The sequence below is a fragment of the Bufo gargarizans genome, chromosome 1 (assembly GCF_014858855.1).
Source record: "Bufo gargarizans isolate SCDJY-AF-19 chromosome 1, ASM1485885v1, whole genome shotgun sequence".
NCBI lineage: Eukaryota > Metazoa > Chordata > Amphibia > Anura > Bufonidae > Bufo > Bufo gargarizans.
In genome coordinates this window covers 184,670,082-184,690,005 of record NC_058080.1, presented here as the reverse complement: position 1 = coordinate 184,690,005, position 19,924 = coordinate 184,670,082, and the positions used below count along the sequence as shown (strand labels likewise).

The 19,924-nt window shown below is 39.6% G+C and overlaps 1 protein-coding gene across 2 annotated transcripts in view; it reads left to right on the top strand.

Annotated features, from left to right (window-relative positions):
• ARHGAP10 (Rho GTPase activating protein 10) overlaps positions 1-19,924 on the top strand; it is a 353,126-nt gene that overhangs the window by 278,941 nt on the left and 54,261 nt on the right. The window contains exons 20-21 of one of the 2 annotated variants that reach the window (XM_044300381.1): positions 6,711-6,867; positions 10,383-11,916. In XM_044300381.1, the coding sequence (XP_044156316.1) occupies positions 6,711-6,867; positions 10,383-10,416 (191 nt within the window). In that variant the 3' untranslated portion in view covers positions 10,417-11,916. Of the gene's footprint in view, positions 1-6,710; positions 6,868-10,382; positions 11,917-19,924 lie in introns of those variants that run through there. The other variant, XM_044300373.1, reaches the window with a different exon arrangement.

Below are 19,924 nucleotides of genomic sequence, written 5' to 3'. Positions count from 1 at the left end.
CCCCAGCCAATCAGCTGTTTGAAGAGGCCACGGTGAGAGCTGCAGTATCTTCCTATACAAGTGATGTCACGTTCATTGTTCACAGAGTAGGTGTAGATCAATCCTATTCAAGTGAATAGGGCTGAGGTGCAGTAGTGTCACGGACATTCCCGTGGCAGGTACCAGGAGATCGGAGAGACTGGCAACTCGTGGGTTAAATTGACAAGTTCACTGTGGATCTTAGTGTGTCTGTGTTTTATTGAATGGCACACCCCTTGCTTCAGATGTTGCTTGTTGGTAATTTTCCTTTCCCATAAGTAGCCGCTTCTCACTATTTGAGGTGCAGTTTATAGATTTTCTTCCTGCCTTCTAACTAGCTGGTCGGTTGTACTCTGTGGTGCTTCTGGAGTTGCCAGTTTTCTACTTTCAGATAAGTCTGGTCTTTTCTTACTTTTTTGCCCCACTGTAACAAACTCAAAACAATATTTAGTTAGCCACCAATTGTGCAAGTTCTCTCACTTAAAAAGATGAGAGAGGCCTGTAATTTTCAATGGTACACTTCAACTATGAGACAGAATGGGGGGAAAGAATACAGGAAATCACATTGTAGGCTTTCTAATGAATTAATTGGTAAATTCCTCGGTAAAATAAGTATTTGGTCACCTACAAACAAGCAAGATTTCTGTCTCTCACAGACCTGTAACTTCTTTAACCTGTTGCGGACACATGACGTACCGGTACGGCATGATGTCCCGGTACTTAAGCACACATGACGTACCGGTACGTCATGTGTAGTTCTGATCACAGCCGCGTGGCGGGCGGTGATCGGAACAAGGTGCCAAAAAAAAAAAAAAAAACTATGGCAGGCAAATCATTGAGCAGGCACCTGGGGACAATGCGCGGGGGGGCGGTCCTGTGACCAATTGTGGTCAATTCAATTGCGGCTTTTGCAGGTTGCTGTGGCGGCGGTCGGCGGTGTCATCGGGTCCCTGTGCGCCTGTAAGGGGGACCCGATGGCATGGAAGGCAGCTCGATGCCTTCCTTAGGCATCGGCGCTGTCTTCCGGTGACGAGCCTGTGAGATCCAGCCCCCTGGATCTCACAGGCAGGAACCTGTATGAGTAATACAAACTGTATTACTCATACAGCTAATGCATTCCAATACAGAAGTATTGGAATGCATTGTAAAGAGGATTAGACCCCAAATTGGGACAAAAAATTAAGTAAAAAAAAGTTGAAAAAAGAAAGTTTGCCTCCCAAAAAAATAAGTTTCAAGTAAAAATAAACCAAAACGTCATTTTCCCCAAATAAAGTAAAAAAAAAATTAGGGGAAAAAAAAAGTTTACATATTAGGTATCGCCGCGTCCCTATCAACCGGCTCTATAAACATATCACATGACCTAACCCCTCAGATGAACACCGTAAAAAATAAAAAATAAAACCTGTGCTAAATAAACCATTTTTGTCACCTTACATCACAAAAAGTACAACAGCAAGCAATCAAAAAAGGCGTATGCCCACCAAAATAGTACCAATCTAACCGTCACCTCATCCTGCAAAAAATGAGCCCCTACCTAAGACAATCGCCCAAAAAATACTATTGCTCAGAATATGGAGACACTAAAACATATATATATTTTTTGTTTTAAAAAAGCTGTTATTGTGTAAAACGTAAGTAAATTAAAAAAGTATACATATTAGGTATCGCTGCATCCGTAATAACCTTTTCTATAAAAATATCACATGACCTAACCCCTCAGGGGAACACCGTAAAAAAAAAAATTATGTCACCTTACATCACAAAAAGTGTAATAGCAAGCGATCAAAAAGTCATATACACCCCAAAATATAGCCAATCAAACAGTCATCTCATCCCGCAAAAAATGAGACCCTACCTAAGGTAATCTCCCAAAAACTGAAAAAACTATGGCTGTCATAATATAGAGGCTCTAAAACATGATTTATTCATTTTTTCAAAAATAAAATAATTGTGTAAAACATAAATTTAAAAAAGTATGCATATTGGGTATCGCCGCATCTGTAATAATCTGCTCTATAAAAATATCACATGACCTAACCCCTCAGGTGAACACCGTAAAAAAAAAAAAAAAAAACATTTTTTGTCACCTTACTTCACAAAAAGTGTAATAGCAAGCGATCAAAAAGTCATACGCACCCCAAAATAGAGCCAATCAAACTGTCATCCCTTCTCATCCCACAAAAATCATACCCTACCCAAGATAATCACCCCAAAACTGAAAAAAAATATGGCTCTCAGACTATGGAAACACAAATGAAATCATTGTGTAAAACTTACCTAATATGTACACTTTTTTTTTTATTTATGTATCGCCGTGTCTGTGACAACCTGGTCTATAAAAATACCACATGATCATGTTACCTTGCCTCACAAAAAGTCTAATATAGAGCAACCAAAAATCGTATGTACCCTAAACTAGTACCAACAAAACTGCCACCCTATCCCGTATTTTCTAAAATGGGGTCACTTTTTTGGAGGCTTCAAATGGGACATGGTGTAAAAAAAACAGCCCAGCAAAATCTGCCTTCCAAAAACCGTATGGCATTCCTTTCCTTCTGCGCCCTGCCGTGTGCCCATACAGCGGTTTGCGACCACCTATGGGGTGTTTCTGTAAACTACAGAATCAGAGCCATAAATATTGAGTTTTGATTGGCTGTTAACCCTTGCTTTGTAACTGGGAAAAAATTATTAAAATGAAGAATCTACCCAAAAAGTTAAATTTAGAAATTGTATCTCTATTTTCCATTAATTCTTGTGGCACACCTAAAGGGTTAACAACGTTTTTAAAATGAGTTTTGAATACCTTGAGGGGTGTAGTTTCTATTATGTAAGCCTCGCAAAGTGACTTCAGACCTGAACTGGTCCTTAAAAAGTTGGTGTTTGAAAATTTCTGAAAAGTTTCAAGATTTGCTTCTAAACTTATAACATCCCCAAAAAATAAAATGTCATTCCCAAAATTATCTAAACATGAAGTAGATATATGGGGAATGTAAAGTAATAACTATTTTTGTAGGTATTACTATGTATTAAAGAAGTAGAGAAATTGAAACTTGGAAATTTGCTAATTTTTCAAAAATATTATATTTTTTTATAAATAAAAATTAATATTTTGACTTCATTTTACCAGTGTCATGAAGTGCAATATGTGACGGAAAATCTATCTCAGAATGGCCTGGATAAGTCAAAGCGTTTTAAAGTTATCACCACATAAAGTGACACTGGTCAGATTTGCAAAAAATGGCCTAGTCCTTAAGGTGAAAATGAGCCCGGTCCCTAAGGGGTTAAGATGTTCCTCTGTCCTCCACTCATTACCTGTATTAATGGCACCTGTTTGAACTTGTTATCAGTATAAGACACCTGTCCACAACCTCAAACAGTCACACTCCGAACTCTACTATGGTCAGGACCAAAGAGCTGTCGAAGGACACCAAAAACGAAATTGTAGACCTGCACCAGGCTGGGAAGATTGAATCTGCAATAGGCAAACAGCTTGGTGTGAATACATCGACTGTGGGAGCAATTATTAGAAAATGGAAGACATACAATACCACTGATAATCTCCCTCGATCTGGGGCTCCACGCAAGATCTCACCCCGTGGGGTCAAAATGATCACAAAAACGGTGAACAAAAATCCCAAAACCACACAGGGGGGGCGGGGGGACGGTTGGGGGAATGAAAGCACAGCAGCTATCCAATGGACCTTGCTGTGCTTGGTAAGCTGCGAAGGGGGCTATGGCGCTAACAAGAGTTGATTGATGGGTGTGCTGTGATTCAGAACCTCACTGATCACATACTGATGACCTGTCCTGAGGATAGGTTATCGATATTAAGTACTCGGACAACCCCTTTTTGAAATCTTATGACCCTTTGCCAGGTGGGCCCATAAATGAAGTAGTTAATTTGGATGGTGGATGGCCCTCTAGAAGGTGCACTGTGGTAGAGTAGCACACTGTGATGCCACCGGCACTGATGGGCAAGTTTTAGCACTACGCTAGGGCAGCGCTAAGGCCCACCCATTAGTGCCGGTGATGTCTTCAGGCTCACTGCTAGGCGTAAGCCTCCGCCTAGCTTGCCCATAGAGAGCCTGATATGTCACCAGGTCTTCAGAAAAAGCCCTTGCTGTGCGCGGTGCAGAGCAATGGAGATCATTGGAGTATGAAATGCTCATGTCAGGTGCTGAGTGGGGGAAGAAAGGGATATGTCCGGGTTGAGCTTCGAACCCGGACAACCCTTTTAAATGTATAATGTACCATAATCATTTAAATAATCAGTACCAATTGGATGGCCATAGATGCCCAACAAGAAAACATTAATTATGGTTTATACAGTTTTATCATGATAAACTATATATATATATATATATATATATATATATATATATATATATATATATATATCATGGTTATTTGCAGTGTGTGGTTTGTTTGCCTAGTTTTTGGCACCTGTTAAATTAACAACCTTCTAAATTTTTTATTTGGAAAATGTTCTACTTTCATTTCTGTATCCTTTGGAAGTTTTCACTATGATTAATGAAGCTCTGGCACAAATGGACTTTTTTCCCCTCTGTTGCAGAAAATGAATTGTTTTCGCTAGCTGACCTCATTCTAAATTTTTTTTTGGCTGCCCTTATTATTTAGAAATCTTACACTGCTGAAGCCTTGCGGAATAACTTTCTGGTTTAATAGTGATACTGTTCTGCCGAGTTTCTAGCAGGTTGGAAAGAAGCAGGATTCCAGTTAAGGATATGATTTGGGGAAGAGGGGGTTGGTGTGGTTTAAGAAATATGTAAACTACATATTTTTGTATGTGTGTGGCAACTATATTAGCAGTTTACTTGAAAAGTTGTATAAATTAGGGTATTAGAATCCTCTGTGACACTTATTCTCTACTGTATACATATTCACTATCAGTATGCATATTGCATGCCAAAACAAAGTAGATTTCATATACCATGTGTATTTCTTCTCCCAAATTCCATGTACAGTATGGTTTTCTTCAAATTAGGAAAAGAAAATGGCGATCAGTTCGTTTTTATGGGAAAGACATCTTTTATAATCTAGAAAGATAATATAAAAACTGGGCACACCTGAGAATATTTAGGTAACCACGCTTTAATAAAATTGGATAAAATAACATACGATATATCTAAAAACACGTGCGGCTTAAATATGTAATTATATCCGATAACCCCTATATAGCAATCAAAAAGTCTCAATAAGTTGTACGGTTGAATAGGTACCACCTGTGGAAAAGATAGCATTAAATCCTATTGTTAAAAATAGTTCCCAGTTCGTGTATGGGGAAGTTATATGTAGCAGCGTTTGTCTATGAAGTAGCAATAAGCAGGTATGACAGCAATGCTGACAGTAATGGTAGCGAAAAAGTTCAAATTCCTATGCTCATTCCAATTGGCAGCAGAAAACAAGAGCCAAGTCTTCCATATCCATATTGCATACAGTTACAACCTTGGACATCAGGCCATTGGAAAAGAGTCACTGAATTAAACTGTGTCTAGTGCGGTGTTGCCTAGACTATATGCGTCCCGCTGTATTACTAGCTTAGCGGCGTCCCGCTAAAGTTAGGTGCTGTGACTTGTAGTGATTGAGCCGGCTTAATTATCAGAACAGTCTTACCAGTAGTTTCGACCTCTGCTGTCCTACAGCTGCAGACCTCAATGGAGTATTGTCCTTATGTCCTCCAAGCTGTTTGTTTCGCTGCACGTGAGCCCGTCGGTTTGAATACGGACTCAGTGTTGGTGCCACCTCTCACGCGGAATTTCAAACTGATATTCGGCACTGGTCTTTCACCGTGTCATCATAGTGCATTAGCATTCAAGTGGGGGGTCTGACCAGACGCGTTTCGGGGTTAAAATGTCCCCACTGAAGAAGTCACAGCACCTAAGTCACAGCACCTAACTTTAGCGGGGCGCCGTTAAGCTAGTAATACAGCAGGACGCCGCTGCATATAGTATGGGCAACACCGCGCTAGACACAGTTTGATTCAGTGACTCTTTTCCAATGGCCTAATGTCCAAGGTTGTAACTGTATGCAATATGGATATGGAAGACTTTGCTCTTGTTTTCTGCTGCCAATTGGAATGAGCATAGGAATTTGAACTTTTTCACTACCATTACTGTCAGCATTGCTGTCATACCTGCTTATTGCTACGTCATAGACAAACGCTGCTACATATAATTTCCCCATACACGAACTGGGAACTATTTTTAATAATAGGATTTAATATGCCATATTTATTGATTTAATGCTATCTTTTCCACAGGTGGTACCTATTCAACCGTACAACTTATTGAGACTTTTTGATTGCTATATAGGGGTTATCGGATATAATTACATATTTAAGCCGCACCTGTTTTTAGATATATCGTATGTTATTTTATCCAATTTTATTAAAGCGTGGTTACCTAAATATTCTCAGGTGTGCCCAGTTTTTATATTATCTTTCTAAGTTATTTATTTAGTAGTGGGGTGAAACTACTGGACTGAGAGTACCCTGGTTGGCGAACCAACAACCCTGTGCATCCTACTACCATTTATTGATCTTTTATAATCTGTATTGAAAGTTTTTGGTAGTGTAATTTTTGTTTTCTTTATTATTTTTGTGTCCCTTTTTAGGAGTAACATGCATTTTTCTATAATTTCTAAGGGTATTTTAATTTTGCATGCTTTTGCAGATAACAACAACTCTCCAAAAGAAGATACACCTACTGGTAGCATGGATTCTCTTTCGCCCCAGACTCTCACTCCTATAGCGACATGTGAAAATACTTCCTTTGAGAAAAATCATCTTCTAGCAGACACCAGTGAAGTTTTAGAGTGGGCTGTCTCAGAGTAAGAATTTTTATATCTATTTTTATCGCATTTTGAATTAGAAAAACACTCATTCTAATAAAGCCACTATCTTTAAGAGTATCACAACTTCAAGATACCATAAGTAGTTGCTGATCGCTCCATAGGCATGGTTCATGCTTGTTAATGGGTACATGCTGTATGCACAAGGTTTGGAACAGTTCCAAAGCTTTTGTCGTTGACAGTAGTCAAATGTATGTGTTAATGTACATGATAATGAATGCTTTTTATTATGTTATACATACAGTATAATGTACATGGATTTGTGTGTTCTGATGTTTCTGATCATAAAAGTGGAGGCAGTGCCCAGCTCTAATAAACATAGTAAAGAATTGTTCATACAGATAATGCAGTTTTATTTTTTTTATGTGTTATGAGAATATGATTTCAGACACATCACATACACTTTGCTGAAGACACCAACACATTGTCTCTTAGAAGCAACTGGACACAAATTGCCATATACTGTACATATAATAAAATATCTGCAAATTGGCACTTAAAAGGCCTTAAGACATCTTTCTGGGCAGCTCATAGGGTTAAAAAATGTCATTTTCAATATTCTAGTGCTAGATAAAGTGTTTTCTCTTCTTTGACTGTCCACTCTTGAACATGATTTTTTTTATATCCAACTAAGTCCACAATTCTGTGCTAATAAACTTTCTAGTTTGTAATGACATTCTGCTGAATGTGTATGCTGTGGATTTAGAATCTGCTAGGCAGGTCAGTTTCATCATGGATTTTTTTTCTGCAGTGTGTGGATAAGATTTAGCAAAATCTCATCCATTTTGCTGCCACTGTAAATGTTGAGAAGTTTCCATCCACAATTCTGGTTGTGGAAAATTTGTAGCTTATCTATCTCTTGGAAAAAGCTTACTGCCATCTTTTCTTTGTGAATATGGGATGTGGGACATTCACCAAACGTTTGTGCCATATAAGAAGGTGACATAGGTTATAATGGTTTGGTTTGGTCCCACGTCGCATTATTTGTTTGCTTGCCTGCCTTTGGATTGATGTCTTCCAATGCCTGTTATAGTGACATCAACATATATAACACTGCAAAAAATTGTGAGTGGCTGACCTGCTTGTGTAATGCAATTGTGTTAAAAGATTCAGTGGGGGATCTGAAGAGAAGCTATCACCACAAAATACAGTGCAATCTGCAGGGAGCATGTTATAGAGCAGGAGGAGTTGAGCAGATTGGTATTTAGTTTTATTGGAAAAGATTCAGTAAAACGTGTAATCAACACATTTAAATCTTTTTTCTGAACTTAAAGGGGTTCTCTGGCCCCAGGGTCAAAATTTTTTCATTCTTACCTTTACTTGGAAAGAAGATTAGGACAGCTATACTTACCCGCCACGGCGCAGGTGTTCCCACGATCATCTTCATCATCATGTGACCGTTCCTGCAGGGACTTCAGGGCTTCCATTCCTTCGCCGTCTTCTTCTTTTCCTTTCAGAAGCAGGAGACGACATGTCATCACTGACGTCACTGCCTCCGGCCGGCTTTCATTGGTCATATCTCCTGCACACTAGTGCCCATCCGTCAGGACTACCAACCGTCTATTCAGTAAATAGGCTTCTGTGTGAAGCCTGTACTGGCTCATACACAGTGCAATGTACACACTGTGCATGAGTCACAGCTTGACTATTTCCACACAGGTTAATTGCTATGGTGTGGATGTCACTGGGGGGCACTGTGGATGGCATTTGGGGACACTGTGGATGGCACTGGGGGTGTTGTGGATGTCACTGAGGGAACTGTGGATTGCACGGGGGGCTGGATGGTATGAGGGGACAATGAATGGTATTTGGTGGCACTGTGGATTGCACTGGGGGTACTTTGGATGGCACTGGGGACACTGTAGATGTCACAGTATCAAAATCAAATTGATTTCTGCTCAGTAACAGGGAGCAATTAAATAACTTCAGCTATCTTGCCATTGCCTCCACCATGTTTGGTACGCAAGTATGCTGGACATTAGGATGGAGGTAATATGAAGTCGCTAGGATGTACAGTACAGACCAAAAGTTTGGACACACCTTCTCATTCAAAGAGTTTTCTTTATTTTCATGACTATGAAAATTGTAGATTCACACTGAAGGCATCAAAACTATGAATTAACACATGTGGAATTATATACATAACAAAAAAGTGGGAAACAACTGAAAATATGTCATATTCTAGGTTCTTCAAAGTAGCCACCTTTTGCTTTGATTACTGCTTTGCACACTCTATGTATATAATTCCACATGTGTTAATTCATAGTTTTGATGCCTTCAGTGTGAATCTACAATTTTCATAGTCATGAAAATAAAGAAAACTTTTTGAATGAGAAGGTGTGTCCAAACTTTTGGTCTCTACTGTATGCCCGAAAATATATGGTAATACAAAGACTTTGAGGCATACCTGGTGTACAGAAGAGGTCGTAAACATTGGCGTAAAAGCTCATTACCATACTCGCTGACCTCCTCTTACTTCACAGGCCAATGCTCTCCTTTGCCCTGCGCTGAATCGCACTGGGCAAAGGCATTTTGTGGAGTTCCGGTGACAAACCGGGCTTTCCTTCAGGCTGCCAGGCAGAGGCAGTGAGCCTGGTGAGCACTGTAAAACGGCTAGGGCAGCGCTAAAGGCCGCTAATTAGAGCCGATGACGGCACGGAACACACTGCCGGGCGGAAGCCTCTGCCCGGCAGTGTGTTATAGTAAATAAAAGAACCCTTGCCCTACGCAATCCTGCACAGAGCAAGGGAGAGCATCGGAGCATAAACTGCCTGGGTGAGATTATGGGTAATTTAAAGGTAAACCCCTTTAAGTTCTGTTTTATCCCTTTTATTTTCCAAACTGCTATTTTGCATTATTTGTATATGTCTGTATATTTTCCAAACGCCTCCCCAACGGAACTAAGCAGGATACCCTGCCTCCCAGGGACAGGCAACAACGTGGAGAACAATCATTTAAAAGCCTCCTCCCCTTTACCTTCTCCAGTTGTTTCCTGTCCCTCCGGGATGAAGTGGAGAATATAGCGGGGGTTCCCTCCAACTTAGGAAGACGTCGATTAGCCTTTTTGGGTCCATCCGTTCCCCTGGTTAAATTTTCAGGAGGGCTGCAGCAGGGCGCTGGGATCCAGGGCAAGATACATTCCCTTCCGGTGTCTAGGCATAAGTCCTGTGAATCGCAGGCAGCCGCGGGCGATACCTGCACCTCCATGCGAAGCAATCTAGGGGTGGAAGCCGGCATTACGAGACTGCGTGTGTGACCCGGAAGTACTGGATAAATGCCGGCTGGACAAAGAATGGCGTACGCATCTGTGTGTCCCTGCCTGCTGACAAGTCTGCATACCCTCCAAAGGCCCTAAGCCCGGTAAGCCTCCTGCTGATAGATGCTTCTTTGTTTGCATTTTTATTTTTTGTACACCATTGTGGTTTAATAGTGAACTTTCCCACTTAATTTAATTACTCTTAAGCTCTTCCTGAAGGGGTTATTTTTTATTGCAGGACAGAGCCAGCAAAAGTGGGGAACCTTCATTAAAGGAAAAATGTGCTATCTGTACAAAGCAGCTTGCCGGCCACATAAAGAAACCCCTTTCCCAGAGATGTACAGATAAGATTATGGCTGAAGAGACTCCATCTTTAGTGGACAGCCTGAAATCTATCATTAAAGAGGAAGTCTGCTCCGCCATTGAAGCTAAGATGGCTGTGATTCCTCAGAGACGGTCTTGAAATAAACTGAATCTATTTCTACCTTTGGTTGTGGTTCTGCGCTCTCCATTGTCCGCATATCCATTGGACTTCTATGGTCCAGCAATTCTACAGTTCCTACATCCACCCGATTGGCGGTTTGGCCCCGACACTAAGAGTGATTGGACAAATCTGGCTGCACCAACCAACCCTTATTTTTTCTCAGCCCTCACGGTGGTTGCACCCAACTTGGTGCAACCCCAACCGGTGAGCAAATTACCTCCCCTAAGTGAGGTAAAACAGTACCTTACATATTCACATTATGAGCGCCTTTCTCTTCTTGTTGCCAATAAATGCTGGCCCAGATATGTCAGGCTGCCACCTGGTCCAGTCCAAGTACTTTCTTCAAACACTACAGACTGGATGTTATCTCCAATAGGGACCTTTCCTTCGGGCGTAAAGTCTTGTCTGTAGTGGTCCCTCCCTAATTTTTTGATTCCTCTGTTATTCCTCCTGCTTAGTGCCGTTGGGGCGGCGTATGGAAAAGATAATATTTAAACTTGGATTTTCCATTTAGCCTCCACAACGGCACTGGGATTTCCCACCCAAACTTATGTTGATTTGTCGATAATCCTTTGTTGCTTTTTTTGTTGCTATGTTCTATACCTTTTCATCAGATAAAGGAAGCATAAATAAATATACCTATTCAGCATCATCTTAGGTTTCTCAGATACTTACTGAAGAAGGTAAAGGGGAGGAGGCTTTTAAATGATTGTTCTCCACGTTGTTTTCTGTCCCTGGGAGGCAGGGTATCCTGCTTATTGCCGTTGTGGAGGCTAAATGGAAAATCCAATTACTGGTAAGTGTAATTATCATCTTTTATTTTGTATTTTCTTTGATAACCACATTGTTTGTACGCACTCTCCTTTTTTATATTAAAACTTCACTTGTTCACTCTTGTTTTCTAATGATTCCATGACCTTAGACGAAGCGTTTATTATATGATTTTAGTAACTTGTGAATGCTAGCAGTTGTAAAGTGTACTTACAGTAGGTGTTATTTAATGCAAGGTGTCTCATCAGCCTGATATCAGTGGCAGCAGCTAAGATTGATTAGCTTTGGATGATAGAGAGCTGACAGAGGGAGGTCCAGTGTGACCCTGCAGGCTCTCATTCTGAATCTGAGTCTGTGGTCCTGACACTATGTAATTGTACTGACCCTGAGAATGAAAGCAACAGTCAGTTATGTTGCATAGAGAACGCTGTAAAATTGAAATCCATAAAATGATGGTCCAATTCCAACTAACTTAGAATTTTTTTACCAGCTTCCCACTGCACCAGCTTCGCACCAACTTATCCTGCAAAAAACAAGACATACCTCTAAGTGAACAGAAAAATAAAAAAAGTTATAGCTCTGGGAAGGCAGGTGGTGAAAAATAAAAACACAAAAATTGAAAATTGCTGTGCCATGAAGGGGTTAAAATGGTTGGAAAACCTGGACCTAGCTTGTATAGCCATAAACTTGACAAGCCAAATTGTGATGCCCTGTAAACATTATTATGTTGTTCTTATTATTGTTTAAAAAAAATTAATAAATAAATGTTACAGAAATTTGTGTTTGTCAGAAGTCGTTCATTTGTATGTGAAGTGTTGTTAGTTGCATGTAATGTTCCTGAATTGAACTGGTAAAAGTCACATCTACAGAGGATATAAAAAGTATTCCGATTTTTGTCATGTGAAAAAATAAGACCAAGACAAATTATTTCAGATTTATTTCCACCTTCAGTGTGACCCATAATGTGTATAATTGATTAAAAAGCAAACTAAAATCATTTAGAGGGGGAAATAAAAATAACAAAACTAAAATAACGTGGTTGGAAGTGTGAACAACCTTTTATAATTCAGGTTGTGGTTGTGCTCAGAATTAGCCAACCATATTTAAACTCATGTTATGGGCTTATTTAGATGACTGTATGTGTTTTGCAGTGTGCAAAACACAGTACTGGCCGTGTGCATTCTGCATTTTGCGTAACATACATGGCCAGCTCTATAATAGAAATGCCAATTCTTGGTCGCAATTGTAGACAAGAATAGTACATGCGGTATCTTTTTTGCGGGGCTACAGAACAGAAGTTCGGATGCGGACAGCACACAGTGTGCTTTCCGCATCTTTTTCAGGCCCATTGAAATGAATGTGGCTCATTGACATAACCATATTTATGTGTCCGTTCCGCAAAAGTGCGGACACATACATACGGTTGTGTCAATGGGCCCTAACTAGTAGTCAGTACAAAACTGATATCATTTAAAGTGGTTCTGGTTAACCCCATATAAAGTTCAGCTGTTCTAGTAGGATTTTCCTGATATTTTACAGCAAAAGCCATGGTCCATAAAGAGCTTAAAACGCCTCAAAGGCATCTCATTGTTGCAAGGTATCAGTCAGGAGAGGAGTACAAAAATGTTTCCAAGGTATTAGATATACCATGGAACACACATGGAAGATGGTCATCAAGAAGTGAATAACATTTTGTAAAACAGTGACATTTCCAAGAACTGGACGTCTCTCAAAAGTTGAGGAAAAGACCAGAAGAAAATTGGTGTGGGAGGTTGCCAAGAGGCATACATTAAAGGCGCTGCACAAATTTCTGGCAAGTACTGGTTGTGTATTGTATGTGACAACAATCTTCCATATTCGTCATATGTCTGGGCAGTGGGGAATGTTGGAAAGACAGAAGCCTTTTCTTACAAAGAAAAACCTCCAAGCTTTGGTATGTTTGCCAAAATCTACATTAAATTTGCTAAAAACATGTGGGAAAATGAGACGAAGGTTGAACTTTTTGCCCATAATTTCAAAAGGTATGTTTGGTGCACATTACGAAAAGAACACCATAGCCACAATGGAGCATAGTGGAGGCAGAATTATGCTTTGGGGCTGTTTTTCTGCAGCTGGAACTGGGGCTTTAGTCAAAGTGGAGGGAATTCTGAACAGTTCCAAATATCTGTTAATTCTGGTACAAAACCTTTCAGCATGACAATGACCTGAAGCATTTCTCCACATTAACAAAAGAATGGCTTTGCCTGAAGAGGATCAAAGTTTTGGAATGGCCCAGGTACAGAAAATCTGTGACCTCTAGTATCCCTGAATTTTTCAATAGTGGGAACATACAGCAAGCTGGCAGCTGGTGGGCATCTTGTATAAAGAGTTTGATATGTGCCGCTTATTTGGCTTCTCATGGGGGCTGTGTTTATGGGATAAAACACAAAGTAAAATTGTATGTGGATTTTCTGCTTGTCAACAATACATCATGCTAATCAGCACCTATTTCCATTTATATGTGGCAATTATTACTAGTATGCTGACAACCTGTTAATATGATTGCCAATCCACATACAGTTTTCATTTTTCGGCATTGCATCCCCTCTATGCATGAGGTAATATGCGACCAGCCTGTGATGATTTTTATTTTGTCACATAAAAGTTTTGATCACCCAACAAACAAGTTTGTGTATTTGAAAATAACATTCATACAGACTTTAGTTCCTGCTCACCTTCCCATGTAAACGAGCCCTTATTCATTTCTACTGTACTTAACCACCAAATGTTCTTAAATTAAGCATTGATTTCAGCGACAGAATAGGATAACTGGTAGATGGGATGTGGTACAATTTAGCTATGGGGTACTCATTTGTCAGATTATAGCTGTCCGCTTCACTACAAGGTAAGATTTTACTGTCTGTCCTTGCAAATAACTTGTACACTTTTTATGCATTGATGATTTCATAAACACAGCTTAGATTGAACGGATAACTTTGATCATCCAAGCAGTTGTATATATCGCTAGATGCTGTAAAACATGCAGATAAGCAAATACATTCTTCGCTTTACACCACAATAAATCTGTGCACTGGTTTTACCCATTGTAACTGTAAATTTTGGTACTGAAGTGAACTAATGTTTCTTGTTTCCTAAGTTTAATTTCCTGTCTTATTTATAAATTGCATCAATCATGGCAGTCATACAGTGAAGCAGCATGTTTTTCTACTGAAATCTAATTATAATAGGGAAAAGATTACATGAAGTCTTTATCGGAGAAGATTTAAATGAGGATAAACTCTACTGATAGGTATCATTTATTTGCTTTTATTTTCCCTGAAAATATGCTGAAAAATGTGTTGGCATAGATTTCCTTATTTTGTACTTGTACAGCTATAAAACCTAAAGTGACAGCTGGGACAGTTCCAAGTAGATGGCCACAACCATATAACATGGCACCGCCTGTCTACTTTTGACTTGGCAGTAAATATCAAATGAAACCTGGCAGAAGTATTGTGTTATTTAACCCCTTCCTAACCGTCGTATGAATATATATGTTGGCGGTCCGGACTTTAAACATGGCATCCCTTCACCTGTGAGCGGGCATCCACATACATTTAACTCCTCGGATAGCGTGGTCAAATGTGACCACGGCATCTGTGGGGATAAAAACTGGAAGCATGCTCTCCCGGCTTTCCATCAGCCTCCCCAGCGAGGATCGGGGGAGCCAGATGTAGTGTGTGGCAGCCTCGTCCTCCTGAGTGACACGAGGTTGCCGCACATTATTTCCTATGGACCCCCTGCCTGTTGCAGTGCTCCTTAAGAACTTAGTGGAATTCTAATAGACACCAATTCTAATGCATTGGGCTCTATGAGAAAAGCAGTCTCTAGAGGAACTATTAAAAATAGTAGCTGAATAATTTTTTTTATAATTCCACTCAAATTTTTTTCCTGCTTCCCATTACATGGTATGCAACCGTAATGGGGCCATTAGAAAGTACAACGTGTCCCACAAACAAACAAGCCCTCATACAGCTATGTGAATGGAAAATTAAAAAAGGGCTTTGGGAAGGCCGGAAGTAAAAAAGAAAATAAAAAAAATGGAAAATTGCCCGGTCTTGAAAGGGTTAAAGAGGTTCTCCGGGAATAAAGAAAATTAAAATACTTGCATATTACTTTTTTTATAAATATATTCCCAAATACCTTTCATTAGTTATAATGGCTCGTTTTGTCTAGAGAGCAAGCATCAGGGGAAATAAAATGGCCACCGTCCTATTAGTACAGACAAAACATGTCCTAATCACACAAGAGGACAAGTTACTTCACAACACTGAGCTAAAGAGCTGCCTCATCCTCCTCTCTGCTCTGCTTGTCAGGGATTACAGTTTAGTATGATCCTCAGCTTATATAGCAATGGAGGTCATAAGTAGACACGAAATACATTGTTCTGAAGTAACTGAATGTCATCCTGTGTGATTAGGGCAGGTTTTGTGTGTACTAACAGGACGACGGCCATTTTATTTCACCTAATGATTGCTTCCAGACAAAATGAGCCATTATTGAAAGGTATTTGGGAATATATTTATAATAAAATAAGCTTTAAGAATTTTCAGTAATTTCAATTTCTTAATTCCCGGAGAACCCCTTTAAGTACATTTTATAAATGTGCAGTATGATACAGTGCATTTAATGGGGAATAAATGTCCTTAATGCTGGCCATATGGGGTCTGAGTTGACAGTTTTGACCCCATTTGATCCATAAAATTAACATCTCATTTAAATCTGCTTCTGGTACCTTATTTCCCGCACCATAAGACACACCTAGGTTTTAGAGGAGGAAAAAAGAAAATATTTGTTATCAAACCTCAGATTAGATTCCCAATGTTAATCAGACCCCAGTCTCATTTAGCCCCTGATTACTTTCATCAGACCTGCTTACTGATCCATGCCTCCACACTTAAAAAAATCAAACATGTCCTATCTTTTGCTGCATCTTGTCAATGGGTCCACATCGCAATAAGGAGTTTACACGGCTGGTGTTCATGTTTTGCAGACCCTCTTAGTTTGCAGTCCACAACGTGGGTATGTGAGTGGGGCCTACATCTAGACATTTTGAATTACTAAATTTGGTTGAAATGATATTTTTTTAAGTAAAGTAGACATTTTTAATGTTTGAAAGTGCTCATTTGGACAAAAAAAAGAAATGTTATTTTTCCCACTCTATTGTATCCGATATAGGATCCAGTTATACACACATTTGGCAGGTTCTTTTGGCTCCCTCTGCTTCCTGAGTATCAGAGCACAGTGATGTTCCTTGTTCTTTGAAGAAATAAATGTTCCCTTTGCTTGATCTTTTAACCTTTAGGACTTGTCCAATATTGGTATTACACTGTTCAAGCCCCTGGGTACTATGATTCTGGATAAGCTGGCCAAGAAAACTCTCAAGATCAAAGCACTAAATAAGATTTTGTAGAAAGAAAGATGCTTCCAATTCTAATAAAATTTCAAGAGTAGCTAAACGTTTGACAAAAATTTTAATAAGATGTCCCTAATGCCCTAATAAGTTTTTCTAATATTCTTAATTAATTTTGTATTTTTATTAGACTTAAGCAGTAAGCAGTGAGTACGGGCAGGAGCGCATATTTCTGCTCCTGTCCGTGCCCCCCCTGGAGGTTTACTAACTCCTGGCATAGCAGATGGGTCTCAGAGGCAAGCAGGCTGTAAGTGTATTTCGCTGTGTAATACACTTACAGCCAATGCATTACAATACAGATGTATTGTAATGCATTGTACAGGGGATCAGACCCCCATAGTTGAAGTCCCACAATGGGACAAAAAATAAAGTAAAAAAAAATTGTTTTACATGATAAAAAATGTAAAGTTTAAAGTAAAAAAAAGTCCTTTTCCTAAAATTAAGTTAAAAATAATAGGAAAAAAATTACAAGTAGACAAATTAGGTATTGCCGCGACCATATCGACCAGCTCTATAAAAATATCATATGATCCACCCCGTCACTTGAATGCCGTAAAAAATAAAATTTTTGCCAAAACAGCCATTTTCTGATCACCTTGCCTCGCAAAAAGTGTAATACCAAGCGATCAAAAAGGTGTCTGTACAGCAAAATGGTACTCTCATCCTGCAAAAAAATTGCCCCTACCTAAGACAATTGCCCAAAAAAAATAATATGGCTCTCAGAAAATGCCAACACAAAAACAAGATTTTATTCTATTCAAAAATGCTTTCACGGTGTAAAACTTAATAAATATAATAGACACATTGGTTATCGCCACGTCTGTAACAACCTGCTCTATAAAAATATGACCTGATATGCCCCCTCAGGTGAATGCTCTAAAAAGTTTTTTTTTTTTTAAACTATGCCAAAACAGCCATTTTTGTCACCTTGGCTCACAAAAAGTGCTATCCCAAGTGGTCAAAAAGTCGTATATGTACCCCAAAATGGTACCAATCAAACCGTTATCTCATCCCGCAAAAAAATGAGACCCTACCTAAGACAATCACTTAAAAAAAATAAAACAAAACTATGGCGTTCAGAAAATGGCAACACAAAAACAAGATTTTATGCTATTCAAAATGCTTTCACAGTGTAAAACTTGACAAAAAAATAATAATAGACATATTGGATATCGCTTCATCCGTAACAACCTGCTCTATAAAATATCACATGATATACTCTGTCAGGTGAACGCTGTAAAAATAAAATATGTAAAAACTATGCCAGAACAGTCATTTTTTTGTCACCTCACCTAACAAAATGCACAATATCGAATGATCAAGAATGAACCCCCACATAAGCCAATCATTCAAAAAATATAAATCATTGGCACCCGTAATGGCTCCTTTCTGCCATGTTGCCCCCACAGCAGTTTACCACCACATATGGGGTGTTGCCGTATTCAGGAGAAAATGGGTAATAAATTATGGGGTGCTTTTTCTCATGTTACCCCTTATGGAAATTAATAGTTTGGAGCTAAAGCAGCATTTTATTGGAAGAAATGAAACTTTTCATTTTTAAAGTGTTTCCAAATTCCGTAAAATGCTTATGGGGTCAAAGTCCCCCCCTTAATATATTCTAGAGTGTAGTTTCCAAAATAGGGTCACTTTTTAAAGGTTTCCACTGTGGGGTACGTCAGGGTCTCTTCAAATGCAAAATAGTGCCCAAAAACCATTCTAGCTAAATGTGCCTCGAAAAACCATTTGGCGCTCCTTTCCTTCTGACCACTTCTATATGCCCTGGCAGCAGTTTACTACCGCATATGGGGTATTTCTGTAAACTGTAGAATTAGAGTAATGTATATTGAGGTTTATTTTGCTATTGAAGGATATGGATAGATATTAGCTTCATGTTGTGAAATTCATTCACGCTTCGTTTGGTGGTAAAAGCAGAATTGCATTATGGATTCTGTTGCCACGGACCATAACGCAATTCTACGACGGACTGCCTTTAGAGGCATTCCGTTATTCATTCCGTCATAATAGAAGTCTGTGGCCTACATAACAGATCTGTCCCGTTTCCCTTAATGCAGGCCATAGACTTCTACTATGAAGGCATTCCGTCATAGAATTGCGTTATGGTCCGTGGTAACGGAATCCATAACGCAATTCTGCTTTTACCACCAAATGAAGCGTGAACGGATTTCTAAATATGAAATTCGTTAATCTCTAGATATGGACACATTTGTAAAAAAAATAATAATAATTTTTACAGTAATTATTTTTTTGTGTAGAGAAAATGATGTCTCCAATTGGTTCTATTTATCTATCTTTTTTCATTTTTATTCTACAACCTGCTGCTTTCAGGGAGTTTACCAAGAATCCGTCATCTGACGGATTTTCTATAACTTCTCCTGTGCAGACAGTAGCGCGTGCTGTCTCCCTTTCCCTCCTCCTTCTTCTCCCTCTCCCCCCTTCCCCCAGTCAGGAGCCCTGTATCAGGTTCGGCATAAATGAAGCCCTTCCTCTCTCCCAACAATAAGACCGCCCCTTGCGGACATCTCTCTCTCACCAGGAGCAGCTCCAGAGTCTGGACTAAACACTATATTGTGGTTACAGGACCTGTGGTGATGCCACAGTCATATGATCAGCCATGTTTGTGGATGGCAGCGTCAGGTCGACCCTGTGTATGGCAGTGTCAGGTGGGTGCAGTGTATGGCAGCGTCAGGTGGGCCCTGTGTATGGCAGCGTCAGGTGGGCCCTGTGTATGGCAGCGTCAGGTGGGCGCTTTGTATGGCAGCAGTGGTCTTATGTTTAGTGTATGATGTTGGATAAATGTAAAATTGTCTACATTTATTTCTGCATGGGAGACTAGCAATGGTTTCCTTGCAGAAATGTCAGCCTCATAACGTTATGTGGGCCTATGCATTATATATATAAATTACCTCAAAATTCGTACTCCTCCTCGACAAAAATACTCCTCAAAATTGTTAAGAGGAGTATTTTTACTCTTCTGTAAAAAAATGTAGTGCGAGCTCTGCTGTCAACTGTAACATACAGCTGACAGTCTGTTTCAAGCGGCAGACATAACCCC